The sequence below is a fragment of the Pelodiscus sinensis genome, chromosome 3 (assembly GCF_052426305.1).
Source record: "Pelodiscus sinensis isolate ZL-2025 chromosome 3, ASM5242630v1, whole genome shotgun sequence".
NCBI lineage: Eukaryota > Metazoa > Chordata > Testudines > Trionychidae > Pelodiscus > Pelodiscus sinensis.
In genome coordinates this window covers 183,572,847-183,597,088 of record NC_143054.1, presented here as the reverse complement: position 1 = coordinate 183,597,088, position 24,242 = coordinate 183,572,847, and the positions used below count along the sequence as shown (strand labels likewise).

At 44.0% G+C, this 24,242-nt stretch overlaps 1 protein-coding gene across 1 annotated transcript in view; it reads left to right on the top strand.

Moving 5' to 3' along the window:
* Positions 1-24,242, top strand: part of BFSP1 (beaded filament structural protein 1) — a 51,629-nt gene that overhangs the window by 16,631 nt on the left and 10,756 nt on the right. The window contains exons 3-5 of the mRNA XM_006116388.5: positions 16,975-17,070; positions 18,473-18,565; positions 19,297-19,404. Coding sequence (XP_006116450.3) covers positions 16,975-17,070; positions 18,473-18,565; positions 19,297-19,404 — 297 coding nt within the window. The remainder of the gene's footprint in view (positions 1-16,974; positions 17,071-18,472; positions 18,566-19,296; positions 19,405-24,242) is intronic.

The following is a 24,242-nucleotide window of genomic DNA, read 5'->3' as shown; positions in this document are numbered from 1 at the left end:
TTTGAAAACCGCTATCATGTCCCCCCTTAATCTTCTTTTTTCCAAACTAAACAAGCCCAGTTCATGAAGCCTGGCTTCATAGGTCATGTTCTCTAGACCTTTAATCATTCTTGTCGCTCTTCTCTGTACCCTTTCCAATTTCTCCACATCTTTCTTGAAATGTGGCGCCCAGAACTGGACACAGTACTCCAGCTGAGGCCTAACTAGTGCAGAGTAGAGCGGCAGAATGACTTCGCGAGTTTTGCTTACAACACACCTGTTGATACAACCTAGAATCATATTTGCTTTTTTTGCAGCAGCATCACACTGTTGACTCATATTCAACTTGTGGTCCACTATGACCCCTAGATCCCTTTCTGCCATGCTCCTTCCTAGACAGTCGCTTCCCATCTTGTATGTATGGAACTGATTGTTCCTTCCTAAGTGGAGCACTTTGCATTTCTCTTTAAAACTACATGAGTCTCTCCACACACAGATTTGCCAGGGCTCTGTCAGAGCTTCAAGGAGGTTATACAGCCTTGAGCATTAAAACTGTATCCTACCCCACTGGAAAAGGTCAATTCCATTCAATAACACAAGTTTCTATTAAAAAAAATATACTATAACATAACTATCATCCTATTTACTTTTTGAAGGTTTTGCTGAAACCTTTTCAAAGTCAACTGTTGGAATATATACAAAATAGGAAATAATCATTAAAACAACATAACTTTTGGCAGCTAAATTGGTGCCCCCCTAGCGTGGCGCCCGAGGGCAATTACACACCCACACCTCCGTTATCCTTTGCTACACCACTGTCGCTAGCTTGGATATTGCTCTGTTTCTGTGGCAAAGAATACTACCAGTAATATCACAGAAGCCTTAAGATATCCTAGACATTCATGAGCCCAAGGTGGGATCCACAAGTTGGCAGAGTGCTGTAGCTATTCCATAAGTCATACAGTTTAGCCAAATGGTGATCAAATGAACATGAAAGTATAAGGGAAAGCACAAAAAACAGCAAATGAATATTAAAAATAGTTAGTGCAGAGTTCCCTAATTCCCATCAAGCAGATAACAGATGTCTTTCACTTTTAGAGCCCTTCTTTACAGCTTAATGACTTGAGCTAGGACTGACAAAGTCTCTAAGGGTATGTCTACATTATGAAATATGATCGAATTAAGATCAGCAACTTCAGTTAAGTTAATTGCTAGTTGAAGTTGGAGTATCTGAACTCAAATTTTGGTGCTGTCCACACTGCAGGAAGTTGAAGGGAGAACTCTCCTTTCGACTTCCCTTATTCTGCATGGAAGCAGGACTCCCGGCATCGACCGGAATGCTCCTCTCAGTTTGAATTATTGTGTCTTTATTAGACCAGCTAATTCAAATCCTAGAAGATTGACAGCAACAGCTTCAATCTTCTCTACAGTGTAGACATATGCTAAGGGAGCTGGGTATCTAACCTCCATTCAAGGTCAGTGGGAGTTGGAGGGGCTAAACCCAGTGCCAAGGTGAAAAATGGGAGTTTTTCCTGACTGAGGTGGAGCCAGGATTTCATGCCTGGTATTTAACAGCAAAGGGCTAGAGTTTGTCCGACTCTTATGCAGGTTCTCAATAAGGGAAAAACCACAAGCAGTTTTGTAGTCATTTGTCTGACCCTGACTTGAGACATGCAAAATTCCAGTTTCTCCATTTAAAAATCCCAGGGACTCCCAATTTACTCCCCTAAGGACAGGGAGAAGGTGGGCTGTCCCTCTCCTAGAGCTGCCAGGGGATCCAGCTGGCTGCACAGTATGCAGTATAAAGCATCCTAAACAGGGGTGCAGTCCTGGGCATGAAGCGCAGTGCCTACAGGCTTTTTAGGAGTGAGAATGCTTCCCAGTGCTCCCTCTGGAATGGTGTGATTCTCTGCCAGACCCAACTGTGCCTCTGAGGCACAACTGAGCCTTGAATGAATAGCACTGCTTCTAAAGATTTTTAAATGAAATATTTCCTGGCAGCTTTGTTTCCTGGACAGTTCTGTCTTCAGCTACCAACTGACATTTAAACATTTCTAACAAGAAACAGCTAACACGATATACCAGTGCCTCCACCCCTCACAAAGGTGTGGCAAGGATGAATACATTAAAGATTATAGAGCAGTCAGTTATTACAGCTATGGAGAGGTGGGGGCCATGCAAGTACAACAGATAGGAAAGAAACTTCTGAAGTGTCTTGCACTAGACCAGTTTGATCTCTATCCACAATCCCTTAGGCTATGTCTAGGCTACAAAGGTAAGTCAGAAAAAGATATGTAAATTGCGGTTCCAATTGCGGTTTGCATATTTTTCTGCTTTTCTGTCAAAAGAGGCGTTTCTGAAATTTGGTGCATCTACGCCGCCCAATTTTGGAAAAACCTGCTCTTTCAATACATCCCTTCTTCCTCGTAGAACGAGGTTTACAGGGATGGCGAAAGAGCGCATCTGCTTTTCCAAAAAAAATTTTTCAGAAAAGCAGACACATTCCTTGGATGCAGCATTGCTTTTCTGGGATATCTCCACTATCATGGAAAAACACTGCAGTCTAGACGTAGCCTTAGAGAAGAAATAAGTGACTGCATTTTCCCCATTCACAAGCATGCCCCTAGAAGCAATAGACATGATTAGATGGGAGCTTGCTCACAAGGGACACTGTATGCAGTGCCAATCAGGCAAACATAACTCAGTGGCTTATGATGTTTGGATGCAGCTATACTGGAGTTATAGTCCTAAGCTTCCACACCATTTAGGGTTTGTCTACACGTCTAACGTTAAAGCACAGCAGCGGTAGCATTGCCATGCAGTGCTTTAAAGTGAAACCACCTCCACGAGGAGAATGTCTAATTGCCTTGTTTATAATGGTGCTTACAGTGCTGTAACTTGCTAGCTCATGGGCTTAGTCTACACTAAGGCAAGAAGCCTTTTAAGGAAGAGTTCTCAAGCAAAAATGACTTGTGCAAAAGCACGTCCAGACCTCAAGGCGCACCACGAAAGCAATGTGCTTTTGTGCAAGAGAGCATCCACACTTCAAGGACACTCTTGTGCAAGAAAGCTCTGATGAATGGCCATCAAAGCACCTGTGCTTTTTCCCATATGGGTTTCTTGTGCAAAAACCCCTCTGGAGCATCCACACCTGCCTTTTTGCGCAAGAGCTATAGGTAAAAATCATCTCCCTGTTCCTATTTGCTACTCCCTGAGTTACATAACCAAGGATCACATTACGTTTTTGCCACCATATTGTATTGGGCACCCATAGGCTATGTCTACACTACGAGTTTTCTCGGCAAAAAATATGCGAATGAGGGACTCCTTTGCATGAATCGTGATCTCATTTGCATATTTTCTGCTGATCCGTTTATGTGCTGGGGTTTTTGCGCAAAAAGAAGCAGTGTGGATGTTTTCTTTTTGTGCAAAACCCCCTTTTTGTGCAAGATCGGTATACCTCCATTTTAGGAGCATAAGGTTCTTGCAGAAAAAGGGGGTCTTGCACAAAAAGAAAACATCCACACTGCTTGTTTTTGTGCAAAAACAGATTAGCAGAAAATATGCAAATGAGATTGTGACTCATGCTAATGAGTCCCTCATTAGCATATTTTTTGCCAAGAAAACTCGTAGTATAGACGTAGCCATATTGAGTTGCTTGTCTACAAGGCTGTGTCTACACTGCATCCCTCTGCTGAGAGAAGGATGCAAATCAAGCACTTCGGAAGTGCAAATGACCCCGGGATTTAAATATCCTGGGCTTCATTTGCATACTCACGTTCCGACGCTGTGCCGATCAGGCTCAGTGTCGAAAGTGAAAATAAAATGTAGCCATGGCTCTGCCGACAGTGGGAAGCTTTTTCTGCAGCTCCTGTACCCCTCATTTTTTGAGGACTACAGGAGCTGCCAAAAAAAAGCTGCCCGCTGTCAGCAGAGCCACAGCTACACTTTACTTACACTTTCAACACTGACCCTGATCAGCACAGCGTCGGAACGTGAGTATGCAAATGAAGCCTGGGATATTTAAATCCTGGGTTCATTTGCACTTCCAAAATGCTTGATTTGCATCCCTCTGTCTGCAGAGGGATTCAGTCTAGACACAGCTCAACATCCCTCACTCCTTTTTAGTGAATGTTTTTCAGGATACATCCTTCATTCTGCAGGTATGGACTGCCTGCCTTGATCCTAGCTTCACGAAATTGCATTCACCTATATTACCGGATGTTTTGTTTAAATGGGCCCAACTTAGCAGGGGATTTACATCAGTCTGTGTCAGTGGTCCCCAACCTTTTGGGGCTGCCGGGCGCCCAGGGGTGGGGCCGCACATGTGCTGCATGCCCAGGGCTGGCACCGGCACATGCCGCGACCCCGAGGCAGGGGCCACCCATGCGCCAGGCGCCTGGTGCTGGCACCGGCATGTGCCATGACCCCGGGGCAAGGGCCGCTCAGGCACCCGGGGCTGGCACCGGCATGTGCTGCAACCCCGGGGCAGGGACCGCCCATGCACCCGGGGCCGGCACCGTCCATGTGCTGTGCGCCCGGGGCAGGCGCCATCCATGCCCCACGCACACCCGGGGCCGGCACTGACATGTGCCACATGCCCGGGGGCAGGGCTGGCCCAGATTGTTCAGTGGGTGCACATTACTGGCCCGGCGGGCGCCATGGCACCCGCGGACATCACATTGGGGTTCACTGTGTTACTGCCCTGTCCTCATTGTCATCATCATCATCATCTATCTCTTTGCCCATCTTTGTGTCACCGGCACATTTTATCAACTGTGACTTTGATGAACATATTGACTAAACTACTTTTCCACATTCGTCAGTTACAAGTTCCTAATTGATTTCACTTGTGTTTAATTGATATTGTATATTGCTACATTTTTGTTCAGAATGTTGTGTGGTATTAAATCAAGTGACTTTTAAAAGTCTAAGTATGCTCCAGCTATCAAAAAAAATGAAATCAGATTTGCTTGACAAGATCTATTTTCCATAAAAAAAACATGTTGATTGGCATTATATTCATATTCTTTTAGTCTTTATCCACTTAATCCTCTATTAACTTTTCCATCATTTTATCACGATTGGTAACAGGCTAGCCAGCCTGAAGTTACCAAAGAACCTTTCTGAACATTGGCATCACATTAGCACTCTTCCAGTCTTCTGCAATTTTGCCTAGTATTCCAAAATTTAACATTATTAGGCCCAAGATCTCATCAACCATCTCTTTTAGGACTCTTCAGTGCAAGTTATTTGGGTTTGCTGATTTAGAAATGTTTTTCTCAATTAAATATTTTAAACATCACCTCGAGTTACTAGTGTACCAAATCAGTGGTAAGGAACCCTTTTTGAGTCGGGGCCATTAACCCACAGAATTATCAGTCGGGGGCCGCACACTGGTGAGAAGTGAGAAGACACTCCCCACATTTCCCTCCCACATCAGAGCATGGGGGATGGGGAGGGCAGCCTAGTAGATTTTTTGTGTTCAGCCCTGTGGTGGGGCAGTGCGAGGGGACTGGCGTGCCAGTGTGGGCTCCCCAATGTTGGGGTCCCCTGAGCCTTGGGGACCAGATCCAGGCAAACCAGGGGCTATATCCGCCCCCCAGGCCTGAGCTTCCCCACCCCTGTACTAGATAGTACTTCTTCATTCTCATGTGGTACAAGCACATCATCTTGCTTGTTTCCAAATACAGAACAAAATATTTATTAAACACTTTTGTCTTTTCTGCATCATTATTAACAATTTTCCAATCTCCATCTAATAATAGGCCTATAATTATATCATTACTGGAATTTCTTTTGTTTCAAATATATTTTAGGAAACTTTTTATTGGCCATAGCTCTGCCAGACATCATTTTTTTCCTGATGTCTTTAGCTTCCCTGTCACATTTCTCTATTTCATAACCTCTAATGTGTATCGATTGCTACATATTTTCTCTTTTTGCCCTTTGTTATAAATTGTTTTTATATTCTAATTCTTTCATTTCAGCTCTGAACCACATTGGGCTTTTAGTCAAAGATGGCCATCTCTAAGCTCTTTTAAAATAATTCCCAATTTTCCTTCACATTTTTCTGCCAAAATTTTCCATTCCAATCAATTTCACCTATATTTTCTTTCTCGGTTTTGGGAAATTAATCCATTCTGTCTGTCCTCTGCATGTTGCAACTGTGTTTTGAACATTCCAGTAGTGGGAATTATCTTTATAGGTTTTAAAGTAATATTAATTATAAATCATATATTAATTATTATCAAATTTCTTTTAATCTGTGAGACTTTCCAGTTTCTCTTACTTTTAACCCAGACTTCTAACACTGATATGTAAACAAATGAAATAATTCTGTTCTTCACATTCTTTGCCACTTTGGGTCAGTTTGTTCACAACACACTCAAGGTGTGTCTAGACTACATGCCTCCATCGATGGAGGCATGTAGATTAGACAGATCGGCAGAGGGAACTGAAGCCGCGATTAGAATAATCGCGGCTTCATTTAAATTTAAATGGCTGCCCCGCTCTGCCGATCAGCTGTTTGTCGGCAGATCGGGGCAGTCTGGACGCGCCGCGTCGACAAAGAAGCCTTTCTAGATCGGCACAGGTAAACCTGGTTTCACGAGGCATACCTGTGCCGATCAAGAAAGGCTTCTTTGTCGACGCGGCGCGTCCAGACTGCCCCGATCTGCCGACAAACAGCTGATCGGCAGAGCGGGGCAGCCATTTAAATTTAAATGAAGCCGCGATTATTTTAATCGCGGCTTCAGTTCCCTCTGCCGATCTGTCTAATCTACATGCCTCCGTCGACGGAGGCATGTAGTTTAGACGTACCCTCAGTGTGCACTGTTTTAAAGCGTTACATTCAGTCCTAATGAAGTAGAGAGAGAACGATCAGAACATCTAAAACTCAATCAGGAAAACTTAGTTAATCAACCTGTTTATACAGACACATGCATATATTTGCTGTCTCAGCTAGAGAGCAGCACTGACATTATTTTATAAGGCTTATTCTACCAGCCGATTTAGAGAAAGTAAAAATTCCTGCAATAATGGTGCTGGAGAAGGTATATGTGATAGCCTAGACTTAGCTCAGAAACAGAGCCCATCAAGGCTGAGCAAAGTAGTCAGACCTGCCCAAGTTTGCTGGTTCTTTAGAGAATCATCTAATTTGGAACCATTTGAAAATATTTGTGCACATCAGAACAGATATTGGCACTGCTGGCCTTAGTGAAGGCAGTAAAGGGTGGAATCTCCATTCTGGAGAGTCTGAAACCACTTTTGCTCTATACAGAATGCAGTTGATGCCTGTTCACTGAGTGGTGTGTAGGGAACCAGGCAAAGCTGAAGCCTGTTCTGTGGATAAATGATGAGGTGTAATCTGCAGTGAAGGGGGCTAAAATAAAGGAGACAGCCTTTATTTTATTCTCTTTCAGGAATCTTAAATTCAATGTAGTAAAGATAAACAAGATCCTCTTCTCAGGTCGGTCTATTCTTAGACCTGTTCTCTTCCATCATAAAGGGACTATAAAGCCAGAGGGTGTGGCTACCCGGGAATTTCCTGTGTATGGAGGGAAGGGATGCAGAATGAATATAGCATCTCTGCACAACACCTGATTGCATCTCTGGGAAACAAGAGTGGCCAAGAGAAAGATGGTGTTCTGTTTCCCCCTCTCAATGTGGGTCTTTGGGACTGTGGCCAGGTGGACACCAAGTAGCCTACAATGATGCTGTACATCACCTTTATAAAAACTGCCTTTCCTTCTCCTTCTCTCTTTGAGTCCTGTCCTGAGCATAGCTTAGCAGGACATGAGTATTGGAGCCATGAACTCCAGGACTAATCTTAGGCCAGGTCTACATTAGACCAGCAGCTCATCTTAAGGTGCACAACTCCAACTATGTAGAATGTATACCTGGAGTTGGCTTACCTCAAGCCGAGCTTCATAGGGTCCCCACAGTGCAGGACAGTAAAAGGAGAAGTACTGGATGCCAGTGGGAGTGCCCTCTAAGTTTGATTTAGTGAGTCTTAATCAGACTTTCTAAATCAAATGCCGTAAGACTGATCATAGTAGAGGCAATCTTCCTTTAGTGTAGACAAGGCCTTAGTATTTCCAGTTGTGGGATACTAAAGAAGGTCCTGATTCTGCCACCTTGGGGGTCAGATTGCCCATTGCCCTGCACCTTGTGAAGCCCTTTATCCCAATGCAAAGTGAGTGTAAATTGTAGCCATGCTTTCTTAGTAACATTTCATACACATTCTGCACAGGCAAAGGTGACTCCACAAGTTACCTGGCAAGAGAGAATCAGGAGCACTGTACAAGAGGGCCTGTTGAGGAGCAAACTTCAGCCAACCTAGAGAAGCTGGCACAGTATTGCTAAACTAAGTCAACCACTCCAGTCACATTCAGTGTTATATAATGCATTAATAGGGTGGGTATCACCATAGGTGCTGGAACTAGGGGTGTAGATTGGGGGGTGCTGCAGCGCCTCCTGGCTTGCAATGGTTTTCATTATATACAGGATTTACAGTTTGGTTCAATGGCTATCAGCACCCCTGAATATACCAATAGTTCCAGCACCCTTGGGTATCAGCGTGTGTTCTCCAAACCACATTACTTAGTGCTCATTCTGCTCCCCTTCCCCATGGTGAGTGAGTGGTACTTTCCTGGGTGAGTAATCACAGGGATGTGAAAGGGACAAGAGAACCAAGAAATAGGCGCAGACATTGGGGCTACTCCTGGAATCCTTTTCTACTTGAGATCTATAGGAGTTTTGCTTTGCTACTGGCAACAAAACTAGGTAGGCTACACCAACATTGACACCAATGTTATAACTTAAAGACTGATGTATTCGTGGATGCTTTGTTAATTTATTCCAGCTATTTTTCTTATTAGTAAATGTGGGGGGTTTATTGCTGAGAGTAGAAGGAAAATCCTAGTGTCAGTTGTTTGGCTTTCCCTGCACCCATTTTAAAGTATCCTGGGCACCAACGTAGCAAAGTATCCCCAGAGAAATCCTTGTGCTTTCCAAATAGGAATGCATTCATAGAGAACAATGCTACAGACCAATCAGTAACAATCAGCTACCTTCCTTAGAATCTCTTGTATTGTCTGAACCTTTCTGTGTCTGGCTTTAGTGACAGACCATCACTTCTAAATACAAAATGCTGTGTACACCCATTACTTCTGAATACAAAATGGCTTTGCTAGCAGAAGATGTAAAAGTGGAAAAAATTAAGGTGTCAGAAGTGGCAAAAGATTGAGTACCTTTTAGCTCAGCAGTTCTACCCACTTAACTCATCAAAGCAAGTGGTTGCTGTTTTCTGTGCACTGAAGAAAACTATTTTCTCTTTTCCGAGGCCCGTGTAAAATGGCTGGATTCTGTCACACATAGACATTGACTAATGCTTTATTCTATGAGAACTCCCAATAATTTCAGTAGGTTTACGTATCACGTAAGCTCGACTGGCCAGATCCTTAGCTGCCTACACTGATTCCAGTGCTGAATTTGTAATGAAATTGGTGCTGAGGTTCAAGAAATTAGGTACTGGGCTCACAATTGTGGACTCTTTTCTTAATGTAAAACAAGCCTAGAGATGCCAGGGCTCAGTTCTGGCACAAATGAAGTGCCAACTAATTCATAGATGTATAGGTTTGAAGGCCTTAAAGGGACCGTGATGAGCATCTGGGCTGCCCTTTTGCATAACACAGCCTATCGAATTTCACCCAATGATTCCTGCATTGAGCAAATGAGGTCTGATTAACGTGTCAGAGCATCCCTTGGAAATCAATGTAGTAACTTTTAGAAGTCAATGTAGCCATGACAATTTATACCATCCAATGCTGTGGCCCAATATGTGTAAAGATGGTAGAATCTGGCCCCATATTCTAATACAGGTTGAACCTCTGTAGTCCAGCACCCTGGGGACCTGACCAGTTCCAAACCAGAGAATTTCCCAGACTACGGGAGGTCAATATTGTCTAGCAGCATTACCAACACTTGCTCGGCTTACTGGGCTGTTAAAGGACATTTAGGGGTAATTTAGAGCTAAATAACAGCACAGAACACCGAGAGCTAGGACTGGTGGCTGTAAACAAACTTTGTAGGATGGCAGGAAACAGGAGAAGTGGACATCCAGCTAACTAAAATCATTCTGAACAATGGATGTTTCTGGACCAGAGAGTTTTGGACTAGAGAGGTTCAATGAGTAGTTGGCTTTATACTTTCATGATTTCTTTCTGTGTTCCTAAGGATTTGTCTTCTATGTTTGGAATCTCTGCACAAGTTGTCAACAAGACTCCACTTACATGCTAATCATACATTTTGTTTCTCTTTTAAATGAATACCATGTAGTCAGCTTACCATGGTTTCTTTCTAGCTGTAGCACAAAAATATTGGCTCACATGTGCACTTTACAGAATTAAGCCAGTTGGAGGACAAATAATGGCTTGCAAGAAAAAGAGTTTGGAAAGTCCATTAACATCTTTAAAAAAGATTTTTCAAAGCCAGGGATATGAAATTAAGAAAAAAATCTAATTTATTCTTCTTTGCTGTTTATTTTCTTCTTTGAATTAAAAAAACAGATTATCCCCTTCTTCAGCTCTATTTTCATTGCTAATCTTTCATCTTTCTATTTCATTTCTGGAAAAGCAGAAGAGGCTTTGCTCAAACAGGGGTCATTTGAATGACTTGTACTTTTTTATTTCCATTTTATTTCCATTTTAATCTTTATAACATCTCTTCTCCTGCATATTTCAGAGAGATCATATATTTAGAATTTGCTAATGTGTTGAAGCTCATTTAGAACAAGTTTTACAGGTGTTTTATAAGCTCACAAATGGAAAGGCAAATCCAGACCCATCTCTAGAGACTTCCAAGTCTCTGTGGCATCAGGATCAGTATGGTTCCACTGCACAGGGAGAGCATTTTGGAATATGGTGCAACATGACCCTCATCATGTGGTTTGGGACCCAGGTGACAATGCAGGATTGGATGGGGTAGGGAGCGAGGTAGAGCATATGCTGCACGGATCCCCAGTCCTGCCCTTTCAAGCAGGTACAAATAGTGATCAGTGAGTGCTCTGCAGCCATTAGCTCTGCAGCCATTCTGCCACCTGAGGAAGACAGTTCCTGCTCCCTCCTAGACTATGTGTGGGGAACCATTTTTGGGTCGGGGGCTACTCACCAACAGAAAAATCAGTCAGGGACCACACACAAGTCAGAAGAAAGCAAAAAATAAAAAACCCCACCTCAGGCTGTGTCGACACCGTGTCCTTTTTCCGGAAAAAGATACACAAATTGCGAACTGCAATTTGCGTACCTTTCCCCCCTTTTTTTTCTGAAGAGGCTTTTCCAATATTTGGCCTGTCTACAGGGGCCAAATGTGAGAAAAACCTCCTCTTTCAGAAGATCCCTTATTCCTCATAAAATGAGGAATACAGGGCTTCCGAAAGAACACGCCTGTGTTTTCAGAAACTGTTCCGCATCCCTGGATGTGGCAGAGCTTTTCTGGGATACCTCTTTAGTGTAGACATAGCCTCACTGACGTGGCCTCAACTTTTTTGCGCAAAACAATACCGCGTTGTCTACACTGGCCCTCTTGCGCAAAAGCATTTGCGCAAGAGGGCTTTTGCCCGAATGGGAGCAGCATAGCATTTCCGCAAGAACACTGACAATCTTACATGAGATGGTCAGTGTTCTTGCGAAAATTCAAGCAGCCAGTGTAGACAGCTGTCAAGTTTTTCTGCAAAAGCAACTGCTTTTGCGGAAAAACTTGCCAGTCTAGACGCAGCCACAGTGTGTTTGCAGCTTCTGCGGAATAGGAAAAGAGGCTCACTTTAGTGAATGAGTTGTTTATAAATTTTGTTCCTCTGTCTATAAAAAAAAAAGGCAGGAATCCAAGCCCTGTCATGAAGGCCATTTTGCAAACCCTTTGCTCCATACATGTATGTGTGTTGTAAAATTCTGTGCCACTGATTATGCTCCATTATATCAAATTACATAGAGGATATTATACATTTTAGCAGGCTCTTGACGGCAGTATTCCCTACAGCAGGGGACATAGCAGATATGTGATGTATATTATGCTGAGAGCAAATTTCTGGCATTTGACATAATTGAATTATCCATATTTATCAGTGAACTAGCCCCCTATCTATCAGATTATGCTTAAACTAGCGTTTGAGTACATTCAGGTTAATGTACAGATGTAGGAATGAAGTGGCTTTTACTCAGAAAGATAAATCCATTCTGCTTTGCAGTTTACGTTCTGCGCATGGTACCCAAGATGAAGCCTGATATATGTGTGTATTCTTCTCGAAGATTCCTCTGTGTGTGTGTGTGTGTGTGTGTGTGAGAGAGAGAGAGAGAGAGAGAGAGAGAGATAGATAGACACATCGGCATATGGAAGCATTAAACAACAGTTCTGCACAGTACCTGACCTGTCCTATGTCACTGCTATTGCCTGAAAAATGACCTTAATGCTCAAAGGTATTTATCAATGGGAATTAAGTTCTAAATACCCATTGAAGATCTGGGTTCTTGATCACTGCTGGAGTCAGTATCTAAAGCTAGTCATTTTATTTAAATGCACATACAGAATAATGAAAGTTGAGAAGAAAATAACTGGCTGCTGTGCTGTTTTACTACAGCGTGAAGGTTCAAAGAATGCTTTGCTAAATCGATCTTATTTAAAAAGAAAAACTGAACGCATTTTCTCCCTTGGGCAAACATTTGAAAAGCTGAAGACTAAATTTTGCTCATTAAATACAAAAATACCTGCTAATTGGGGATATCTGCTTCTCCCACAAGACTCCTAACACTATCATTGTTGTACTGATCTTTCTCTGGATGGGAAATCATTAAGGCTGCATTAATGTTCCGCAAATTCCTGACGACTGGTTTAGAATATTCTGGGCATGGTCTGTTTTAATTAGCAGTGTTTGCTCGCAGTGCAGTTAACCAGCTCCAGTGTCAAAAAAGTTCATGGTGGTTTTAATGGTGCATCAGCAAACCTGGCTGGATGACTGACTGGGATAATGAAAATCGCAAGCATCAACGCATTGCTGAATAGCATTATCAGCCCTGGGGATTAGTTTGCTGTGCATGTGAAAAAGGAAATCCTTCTTTCACTACAGTCACATGGGTTGCCCAGGGAGAGAGTTTAGTGTTTCATTTGCTGCACATGATTTGATTGTTCTGCCATATATTTACCTGTGATAACTGAAAGTGGTGAGTTTTAAAGGGACACCATTTATTTTAAAATCTGTCTCCTCTCCCCCTTCCCTCCCACCTTAATATCCTATTGTTACAAGCAACATCTAGTGTTACTGTGACTGAAGTCAATGAGGAAAAATATATGTTCCCATATTTTCTGTTTGTTTACTTTGTGCACTTGACAGTGCTTTATGCAGGGTCAATGCCACATGTGACTCTGTCAGAGATCTCCAATCTGGAGGGTGGAGAGGCTCCACTCTTGCTTCCAACTATGGCTCCACCATCGCTCCACCAGCCTCGTGGCTCCCTTTGTCTTCCTGGCCTGGGGCAATGGTGCGGGGACACAAACAGGCTAAGGAGGGGTAAGAGCTAAAAAATGTGGGGACTACTGCTCTATAGTCATTTATTTATTCACATCGACTGTGTCTAGACTGGCCAATTTTTTCCAGAAAATCAGCCGCTTTTCCGGAAAAACTTGCCAGTTGTCTACACTGGCTGCTTGAATTTCCGCAAAAGCACTGACTTCCTACTGTAAGAAAATAGTGCTTCTTGCGGAAATACTATGTTGCTCCCATTCAGGCAAAAGTCCCTTTTGCACAAAAGCTTTTGCGCAAAAGGGCCAGTGTAGACAGCTCAGATTTGTTTTCCGCAAAAAAGCCCCGATCGCGAAAATGGCAATCGGGGCTTTTTTGCGGAAAAGCACGTCTGGATTGGCATGGACGCTGTTCTGCAAAAAGTGCTTTTGCGGAAAAGCATCCGTGCCAATCTAGACGCTCTTTTCCGAAAATGCTTTTAACGGAAAACTTTTCCGTTAAAAGCATTTCCGGAAAATCATCCCAATCTAGACGCAGCCACCATGTCTATACTATAGATGGTACAGCAGCTTAGGTACAGTGCTATAACTACGTTGCTGTTGTGCCATCACATAGACGTGTCTCACAGAGATGGAAAGGTTGGGTTTTTTCCCATTGCAGTAGGAGCTGCATATCCCGAGCATTGTTAGCTAGTTTGAAGAAAGTATTTGTCCATCAACCTCCCTCCCTGCATCTACACTAGAGGTTCAATTGGCCTGGCAGTGGCAGTCAGGAGTATGAATTTTTCACACCCCCTTAGCACCACAGCTATATGGGCCTAATTTTTAAGTGTAGATCAGATCTTTGTTTCCCTTGATGACTACTGAATTGTGTCAGGATAGGATTCGTGTGAAGTAGAACACGCCTATCCGAAAACTAGTCATGAGCCTTGGGATTATCATCTAGGACAAAACCAATTATATTGAAGGGGCCTGATTCTGATCTCAGTGAATCCAGTCTAGCACTGTTGATGTCAATGAAGTTATTCTTGCCTTATGCTGTAGATGAGACTCCCCTGTGCACTGGGAAGTATGAAATTGGTAGTTTAGTCATGCACATTTTCTATCTCAAATACTGAAAAGTACTGAATCAGAGGTATTCTCCCTTCTCACTAGCATGCCCTTACCTTGAGGAGCTGGCATGAACAGGGTGGTCAAGAGGAAATGAGTCAAGAGGAAAAAAGCATGTGCTTTTTTAATGTAACTATCTCATAAACTCAGACACATGGGACCTGATTCTGATCTCTGGTGGAAGGCCCAGATTCAACGACTCTTTTAAGAACATGCTAACTTTCAGCACATGCATGAGTCACCTTGACTTCATCAGGAATTAAATGTGCGCTTAAAACTTGTTTCAGTGCTTTGTTGAATAAGGATGGGACTTCTCATGTTCTTAAAATTAAACATATGCTTAAAAGCATTGATTGAGTGAGGCCTAAAAATTTAGGACCACACTGTAGCCAGTGGTGTTACACTAGTCTAGATGAGATCAGAATCAGATCAGGCCCATGAAATAGTACTGATTTTAGCACCTATGGCTACCCCAAAGTTGCTACAAAGTTGACAATTATTGCTGTGCAGCACCACTTAAAATCTGATATGATAGAACTAAAGAGACATCATCAGCTTGAAATGTAGTTAGATGTGAAAATATGAATTAAATGCACCTGCAGCTATTAGCTGCCTTCGAGACTCACTGTCATATTTTTTATTTACAGTCACATATTCATGTATTTTAAAATTTGTTTTTGCTTTTGCTGCATCAGAGACGCACAGATACAGCAGGTAGAATGGCCTACTTGTATCAGGAAACTAAAGCTATATACCAAGTGGTGTCAGATGCAGAGAGTAAGCAAATTGCAAAAACAACTGAGAAAAGAGCTTTTCTCCTTCTGAAGATGTACTTTGTTCGCTTGGATAAGAGCTACTGAAAATACATGGGATTTTGTGATATCATAACATAATCCTTGACCTTAGAGAAAGTCTGCAAAGGGTTGTATTTTCATGATGAATAAAAGGTCTCAGGGTTTTCAGAGAGCTTGTGTTCTTCAGAGCCTTCCCCACAAACATTTGGTCACAGTCATTGTCAGTATTGATTTCCCGACACAAAGTTATGCGTAAACAATTATCCAAAATACAGGGAGTGAAATCTTAGCTCCACTGAACTAGGCAGGCATTTTGCCATTGACTTCAGTGGGAGCCAGGGTTTTACTCAAGGGCCAGATTACCATATTTTTACACTTTTTTTTTTAATCGCTGTAGGGAATATACTTGTCTTCTGTATATGCCAATTCAGTTGTGCTGGTGAATTTCAGCCAACTCAAGTATCACAATCAAGGTCCATTGAAATCAGTGAGAGTCTTTCTTTGATATTAATGGGTTTTGCATGAGGTTCATATTGCATGTATAGCTTCATGAAAACACCCCCATTTAAGTAAATTATAAAATGTCACTGGAACCACTAAGTACTAGGGAACTGCAACAGGATTCAACTGGCCATACCTAGGAGTCCTATCAGAAACTAAGCTTTCACTCTGTTGGTGCATGATATATTTATTTAAAAGCTAGGTATTACATAGCAGTCTCAAATTCTCATAAAGCTTCCTACTTTGTATTGCATAATTTAAAGTTACTGGAAGTATTTTTTATTTGGGGGCTTTTTAAAATAGTATAACACAGTAATGAGTCAAGTGACCTCTTAGAATTGAAACTGGAGTTAGATAGTGGGCCAGATTCTGCTCTGTGTTACTCGGGTATAAATCACAAAGATTATTTCAAGTTCGTATTCATGTCCCTAGACTAACTGGACATTACAGCTCTTCTTCCTTCTTAAATTTTTGACCCAAAATTTGCCTTTTAAGTTTTTATGAGCTACCATGTTTAATAGTGATTAGCCCCAGAAATGTAACAGAAAAATCCAATTCTATCACATGTGAGATGTCACAAGATGAAGCGATGAAAAATTTCAGATTGGCACAAAATGCTGGTATCTTCTATAATTTGGGTATTTTAAGTGTCACAATGTATCAAACTGTCATAAAAATTGGAGACGTCAGTGGCTTATATTGTTGATTCCTCTTGCTTAGAATCAGACACCACTGCAAGCTTCAGTGATTGGTATTTCATAAAGTGTTTATTCCTTGTCTTCCAGCTGTCATAAAGCAGATGAGGAACGAGCAATGATAGTTAATATGAAATATATTAACTGTTTCTCTTTATTTAGCTTTGTTTAGAAAAATAGTATATAGCATGGGTAAGCCAAATGGATCAAACAGCTTATTGTTTGTTGGTTTCATCAAACCTTTGTTTCTCCCAGAAGTCTTTAATTCTCAGCACAGGTGGCTACAAATGTCAAATGATATACTTTCTGGGTAAGTGGTTCCTCTATTCTTAGTGGTCCCGAAGCCAGTACTGAAAGTATTGTGTCTATCTGCATTGCAGGAAGCAGATGAAGCTTTGCTATGTAATCTGGAACTTCAGCTTGAATCTCAGTTCCTGCAGGATGACATTAATGCCACAAAGGACAGGTACAAGAAGGTAATTACATTGAATTCCCCACCTCCCGGAAAGCTTCCTTCCAGAGAGGAGTCAGGAAGGAGGAAAAAAATGCGTTGCTAACCTTTGATCTGTTTTAGTGGACACTTCAAACATCTACAGGGTAAAAGTTGGTTGTTTTGTTTTATTGTATAAGGTTTAGACATGTACAGTGACCTCAGGGAAGACAGGGCACATTGGTGAACCAAATACATTCAGTTCAGTATTCTGGACCAACAAGTAGGCAGTTGTATTTTATCAAAGCTCACTCACTCAAGGCCAGCAGCCTGGAATCATTAATGTGATTAGCAGGATCTGCCTGAATCATCTATCATCATTTCATCTACAGAGGAGCCAGTTCTGCTTGAATCTTTCTGAGTACCATGCTATGCAGCTAGGTCAAGATCCTCAAATGTATGTAGGCAGGGGCGGATATAGGGCAGGGCGAGAGGGGCGGCTGCCCCAGGCCCCGCGCTTCAAGAAGCCCTGCGCATGCACCGTGGCAAAGGGGGGGCCCTGCCAAATTGGGCTGCCCTAGGCCCCGGAAAATTATCATCTGCTCCTGTATGTAGGCACCTTGCTCCCACTGAAATCAGTAGGAATCAGGTGACTGAATGGCTGTGATGATTCAGGTACTTACTCAAAGGCACTACAATTTGTTTCGTAGGGTTGCTTCATTCAAATTCTTTAAAGAGTCTGACTGGAGGACTATAGCCTGGCATTTGTTCGGAAAAGACCAACATTAAATACCTTTAAGAACCACATATAACCCGGGAATAGATTTGGTAAAAGGAGGGAAACAAACATTAATCCTTTTCTGCAGTTTGCTGGATTTTTTTCCCAGTGATAGTGATGGACACAAGTTTAAGTCATTGGGACAAAAACTAGAACAGGGTCAATGGTCAGTGACTCAAATAAGAGGCTGGACTAGGTGAATGTTTTCTGAGTGCATTTACAAAGTGTCGACTGAAAGGACTCAAAGTCCTACACCTTGGCCATACAAATGAAAATAACCCCCTTCCATTGGCCTTTATTTCACCAGTAACAACCTTTGCTCCTTCCACTCTTCCTCCATCGGTGATTAAATCACATCGTATTTGTTCCCTTAAAACATGAATACATAATACTGAATTAAGAATATGCTGCATCTCATCAGTAATCCAAAAGCTTTAGCAAAGTACTCTCTCTGAATGTGGTGACTGGGTTTCTGAACTGCTAACGCACGTAGAGCCAGTTCAGATGAATGGAAGTCCATTATAGTCAGATTGGCATGCATTTATGACAGATCTGGATTTGATCCATGCCTTTATAATGAAAGAAGTTCTCAAGAAATAAATCATAGAAGTGCAGTCAGGCAAATTGAAATTTTCACTCCACTAATTAAAATGATTTTACTCCATCACAGAATCTCATGGAAATACAGACCTATGTCAGCATTTTACAACAGATCATCCAAATGACCCCTACTGTGACCAACATTACAGTTGGAATAAGTGAGGTAAGTGTTTCATCAAGTAAATAATTGCTGTTTAGCAAGCACTCACAATGTGATATTTCCCCTAAATACCTGAGATATTCCAGCTACTTCCTATTCTAAGCAGAGGGAGGTGCTATAATATCTATGAATACATGTGGAATTGCTAATGATGACTATAGAAGATCAAAGTTGGAGCACTGAGAAACCAAAGTTAGCTTTAGGAGATTAAATATCGAACAGGATGGCAGAAATCTTTGAACAGGGATTTATATTAGCCTGGTGTAATCTGGGAAATGTATCTATCAACCCTCATGTTAAAAGGCTAGTCCAGTAGCTGTAGGCTAGGCCCTCTCCAAACAGGCAAGATGGGGCAAGAACAGAAGACGTGAACCCTTGTGAATCAAACTGATTAGATGAAACAAAGGTGAGACAAAGGTGGTGGGTTTCACTTTCGCACCCATGTAGAATGTTCCCTAGGAAACAATTATTGTTTGGGAGTGAATGGCATAAGCAGGCATTTATCAGTCTGCTCCACAAAGCAGCATTTTCCTTTCAAAGGAAGTGAACTACTTTAAACTGTAAGCAGTGCTTCTACAAAGCCTCCATTGGGAACTTGAGACCATGAAAATTATGTAGCATGAGCCAGAGGTATCATCTTACCATTCATTTTGTCTTTTCAGATTGTCTTCAGGTACTGAACTCTCTGGTGGCATGTTTACACCATCAGACTTTCTTTTTTCTTTTTTTCTCAGGAAAAGCTGATAGCAGAAAGGAGAATTCCCATCTTGAAGACTCAGCTGGAAGAGTACAAGAGCATTCTTTGTCAGCTGCAGACTCAGAAATTGAAACTACAGACCGAGGTACTATACAACTAACTGGACAGTCTACAGTGACTCTTAGGGTGTGCCTAGACTACAGGGTTTTGTCGACAAAACTAGACTTTTGTCGAAAAAACTATACCTGCGTCTACACTGCCGCTGAGTTCTGTCGACATAACGTCGACAGAACTCAGCAGCTTTGTCGATGGCTGTAAACCTCATTTTATGAGGAATAACGCCTTTTGTCAACAGAGTTCTGTCGACAGAAGGCATTATTGAATCTACACTGTCCTTTTCGTCTACACTCTCATGTCAACAAAGTGGCTTGCTTTGTCGACAGAACTGGATGTAGTCTAGATGCTCTTTGTCGACTGCAGCTTTGTCGACAGTATCTGTCGACAGAATTTCTGTCGACAAAAGCCTGTAGTCTAGACATATCCTTACTGATTCAGGCTAGTGAAATCACAACAAATCAACTTCTAACATTGGAAAACACAGTGTGGCTGGCATTTAATGGGCTTTTGCGCATATAAATTATTTTCTACAAATAAGATGGATGAATGAGAAAGATTTTTTTTATTTGAGCTTTACCTTTCTCAACTTCCTCCTTCTAACAGACCCAACTGCGTGGGATGAAGACTTATATTGTTAGTTTCAGAGGGTCAGTTATTACTGTGTGATATCTGCTTAGTAGGATGAGTAAAAGCAGGTGGAGGCCTTAGTCCAGTACATGATGGAACAAATGCCCAGATCACAACTGGATCTCTGATGGACAGTCTTAGCAGACAGGCCAAGGACTCAAAGATCCATGGACTGATTCTCCCCTCCCACCCACCAATCCAGTATAAAATGTATTGGCAGCATAGGCATTGGCTTCTGCTCAATCCCTTCCTCCTCCCGGGCCCTGCCCCCTCTCCACCCCTTCCCTAACTCTGCCTGCCTCTTCCTGCCCTCATTCTGCCCCCACCCTTTTCACCAAGCCTCCATCCCTTCCCCAAGCACACCTCACAAGAGCCACCACTCTCAGCTGTTTTGGGGCAGCAGGAGGTGGTGGGAGAGGGGGGCAGGAGTAGATCAACGGGGATGCTGGCAGGTGGGTGGCATTGGGGGAAGGGGGCACAGTGCAGAACTTGGCTGCCCATGGATTCTGAACACCCACTGCACCCATCGAGTCAGCACCTGTAAGTGTAGGGATAAAACCAGAGGTCTTCAGAGCTGTCAGTTCAGTGATTTTCCTCAGGGCCTGTGCTGTGAGGGAGGTTGCATTGGATGATCACAACAGTCCCTTCTGGCCTTAAAAATCTATGAATTTCCTCAAAAAAGGCATGTCAGGTTTCATACAGCAGCCGACATACCTCCCTGAGAATGCTAACCAATGAATTAGCCCCAGCCAGGGCCCCCGGCAGCAACAGTTTCTGTGTCTGTGCAGTGCTGACTCCGAGAGCATGAGTCCCAAGGACTTTTCCTGCAGCTCCAGCCTGCCCCAGCCAAGAACTTCATAGTGCAGCTTAGATCTTTGGCCGCAACCCACCCAGAATTGCGATCCTGTCAGGCTAGGCTGAAAACAACAACCTAGGCCATGAATGTTGGGACCTATCCCCACCTGTAGGAAGGAGCTAACTAAGGGGTAGTCATAGCAAACAGTTAGCTTAGCAATGCAAGGAAAGGCTCCTTCGTGCCAGTTCCAGGGAGGGGGTTCTGATGCACAGCACCTCCCAGAGATCTTGGGAAGCACAGCCGGCCTCCACAGCTCTTATGCTCATTGCACAGAGGGGTTGGGCTCAGGCCACACCTCTTCCTCAGCCTCCTCTATAGAAACTGGAGAGGGAAAGAGGCAAAATGGAGATGTTCCCCGATCTTTTTATAGCTTCTGCCAAGGGCGAGAATCCCATTGTTCTTACTGTGGAAAAGGATGGAGTCCAGCCACATGAGCCATTGCATAGGCAAATCAGCCCTCCCAAGAAAAGCCACTCGTATTCACCACCTCCATCCAGGGACTGTGCCTTAGTATCTAGCCCCCTCATCCAGGGACAGCCCCCCAACAGTTCTCACACCTAGAATCTGTCCCCCATGCCCTGGATGCACCTACTCCCCATGCCTCAATCCTCTGCCCCACTCCTCACACCCCCGTGGCCCTTGCCCCCTTCAGCCTCCTCCCTGCACTTGCTGGTCTCCTACCTCGGCTGCACATAACTCAGCAGTGCAGCCCACCCTGCCCACCTGTCCCTGCGAGCCTCGTACTGGGAAACTTGCTCCAGCCAGAGTCAGCGGACCCACGATCCTGCAGGATGGGCGGGACTGAGCACTCTGGTCTCCTGTTGATGCTACTAGGCCCAGTCCTGCCTAGGCCTGATCCAGGGGTCCTGGAACTATTTGTTTGGTGGAGGTGCTGAGAGCCTTTGAATCAAGTGATAAACCCTATGGGTATGTCTACCCTGCCACCCTAGTTCGAACTAGGGTGGCTAATGTAGGCATTCGAAGTCGCAAATGAAGCCCGGAATTTAAATATCGTGGAATGAGGTGTACCGGTAGTTCGAATTGGAGAGCCTAATTCGAACTACCTACTCCGTGCCACGGGTAGCCGCGGGCACGGAGTCCGCACTAAGGGGGATTTAAAAATGGCGGCACCTGGCAAGATGCAAATGAAGCCCGGGATATTTAAATCCCGAGCTTCATTTGCAACTTCGAATGCTTACATTAGCCACCCTAGTTCGAACTAGGGTGGCAGGGTAGACATACCCTATATATGATGGAAACTACTTCAAGATGGGGGCGTGGCAGCATCCCCAGCACCCTAAATTGCAGCACCTATGGCCTAATCCTGCACCACCCATTTTTACAACCAGCACCAGTTCTATAGGTGCCCCTCCCAAGTTAGCCCTGAGGGTGTCTCACAGGCCACAGCTGTGTGCTGACAGAGAATCTCTGCCCTATAGACTGGTTACCAATGATCCCTTCTTAGCAAGTGTGACTGTTTGCAAAGGAAAACAGGAGGTGTTACAGGAATTGCCTAATCAACTAGATACATGCCAGCGGAAGTAACACTTTGCTGCACGGCTCCGAGTTTTCTTTTGCAAGAGACTCAGCACCATCTTGTGGCCAACCGACATCTCAGTGATGTATTAATAAAACCCCATTTCTATGCAGGAGTCACAGCTCAGATGGCCGTTATTCTACAAGCCAGAATTCTCTGATATTAACAGTGAAAGGAAACTCCCACATTCTGCGTCCTTGGTCATCATGTCACAATACCCTAAGGCTACATCTGCATTGGCAAGATTTTGCGCAAATACTTTTAACGCAAGAGTTTTGCATTAAAGTATTTGCGCAAGAGAGCGTCTACACTGGCATGTGCTTTTGCTCAAGAGATGTGCTTTTGCGCAAAAGCTTCCATGCCAGTGTAGATGTTCTCTTGCGCAAGAAAGCTCTGATGGCCATTTTAGCCATTGGGCTTTCTTGCGCAAGAAATTCATGTTGCCTGTCTACACTGGCCTCTTGCGCAAGAACAGGTGCGCAAGAGGGCTTTTTCCTGAGCGGGAGCATCATAGTTCTTGCGCAAGAAGCACTGATTTCACACATTAGAACGTCAGTGTTCTTGCACAAGAACTCCCCTCCAGTGTAGATAGGCAGCATGTTTTTGTGCAAAATCAGGCACTTTTGCGCAAAATCATGCCAATGTAGACACAGCCTGAGGGTTAGATGGTGCTTGCTTGCCATATGTGACTCTCTCCCGTTGTTTGGGAGGGTCGTGTCAGTGGCAGGATGCAGCTTGTCACATTAACAAGTTTGTCGGTCGATTGCTACCCACGTACTGCTTCTCACTGTAACTTGGTCTGCAGCCCTGCACACGGGACTCCCATAAGGCCTACGGCAGCAGAGATGTCAGATATAGCAACATGGCTGTACCAGTATAGGGTGACCATCAATACTGTTTTTAACTGGACGGTCCCTTATGTGAACCCTCTTGCAGGTGTCCCATTTTTTTTGTTTTGTTTTTGAAAGAATGGGCAAATTGACCCATATTTTCTGCTCTGGCATTTCTCCAGCTGGTCAGTCACAGTCAGTGCAGCTGCAGCAGCCTCCTGGCAGGTGAATGCGGGCAGGCAGTGTAAGGAGCCTGTGTGTGATAGAGCAGTAAGGGGGTGTGTGTCACCCCTCCCCAGGTGCACCCTAAAGCACAGGGGGCTGCCAGACCTTTCAGGCCGGGGGTCTGAAGCCCTGATTCCTGGCACCTGCCGCAGGGCTGAAATCTCAATCCTGGGTGCCCCCTTCCCCTACTGAGTTCCTAACACTGCCCAAGCTGAAGTCCTGATCTGTGGTGCACTCCTCCTTTAAGGGCTGAAGCCCAAAATCCTAACAACCCCTGTGGGGCTGAAAGCAGGAGTCACTGAAACTGGGAGCAGCAGGGTGACTCCTGGATTCTTGGTGCTCCCCATGCAACAGATGGCCCCGAGCCCATGCACAGAGCTGAGGAGGGGATGTTGCCTCCCCCCCCAATTTCAGTAGAGGTTCTGGGCAGTCCCAGGGACAGACCCACTCCTTTTATCTCCCTGCCCACTGGCCAGTTTGGAGTTGGGAAGCCAGAGCTGGGCAGTGTGGGGCAGCTGCTTCTCTGGCAGGTGATACACAGGAGTGGCAAGAAGGGGCATGCACCCCCCAAACACCATGGGCAGGAGGATCAAGGGGCCAGCCAGCAAGCCCAGAGTCTCTGGGCATTTGGGGGGGACTAACTGGGAGCCCTGGCACCAGTAGCAGCATCCATCCCTGCGCCCAAACTCACTGGCTGTGGTAGGGGAAGTGGAGCAACACAGCCCCAGCTTGCTCTGCTCTCCTGGCACAGTGCTTGGGGGAGGGGCTGGACCATTCCACTCACCATTGGG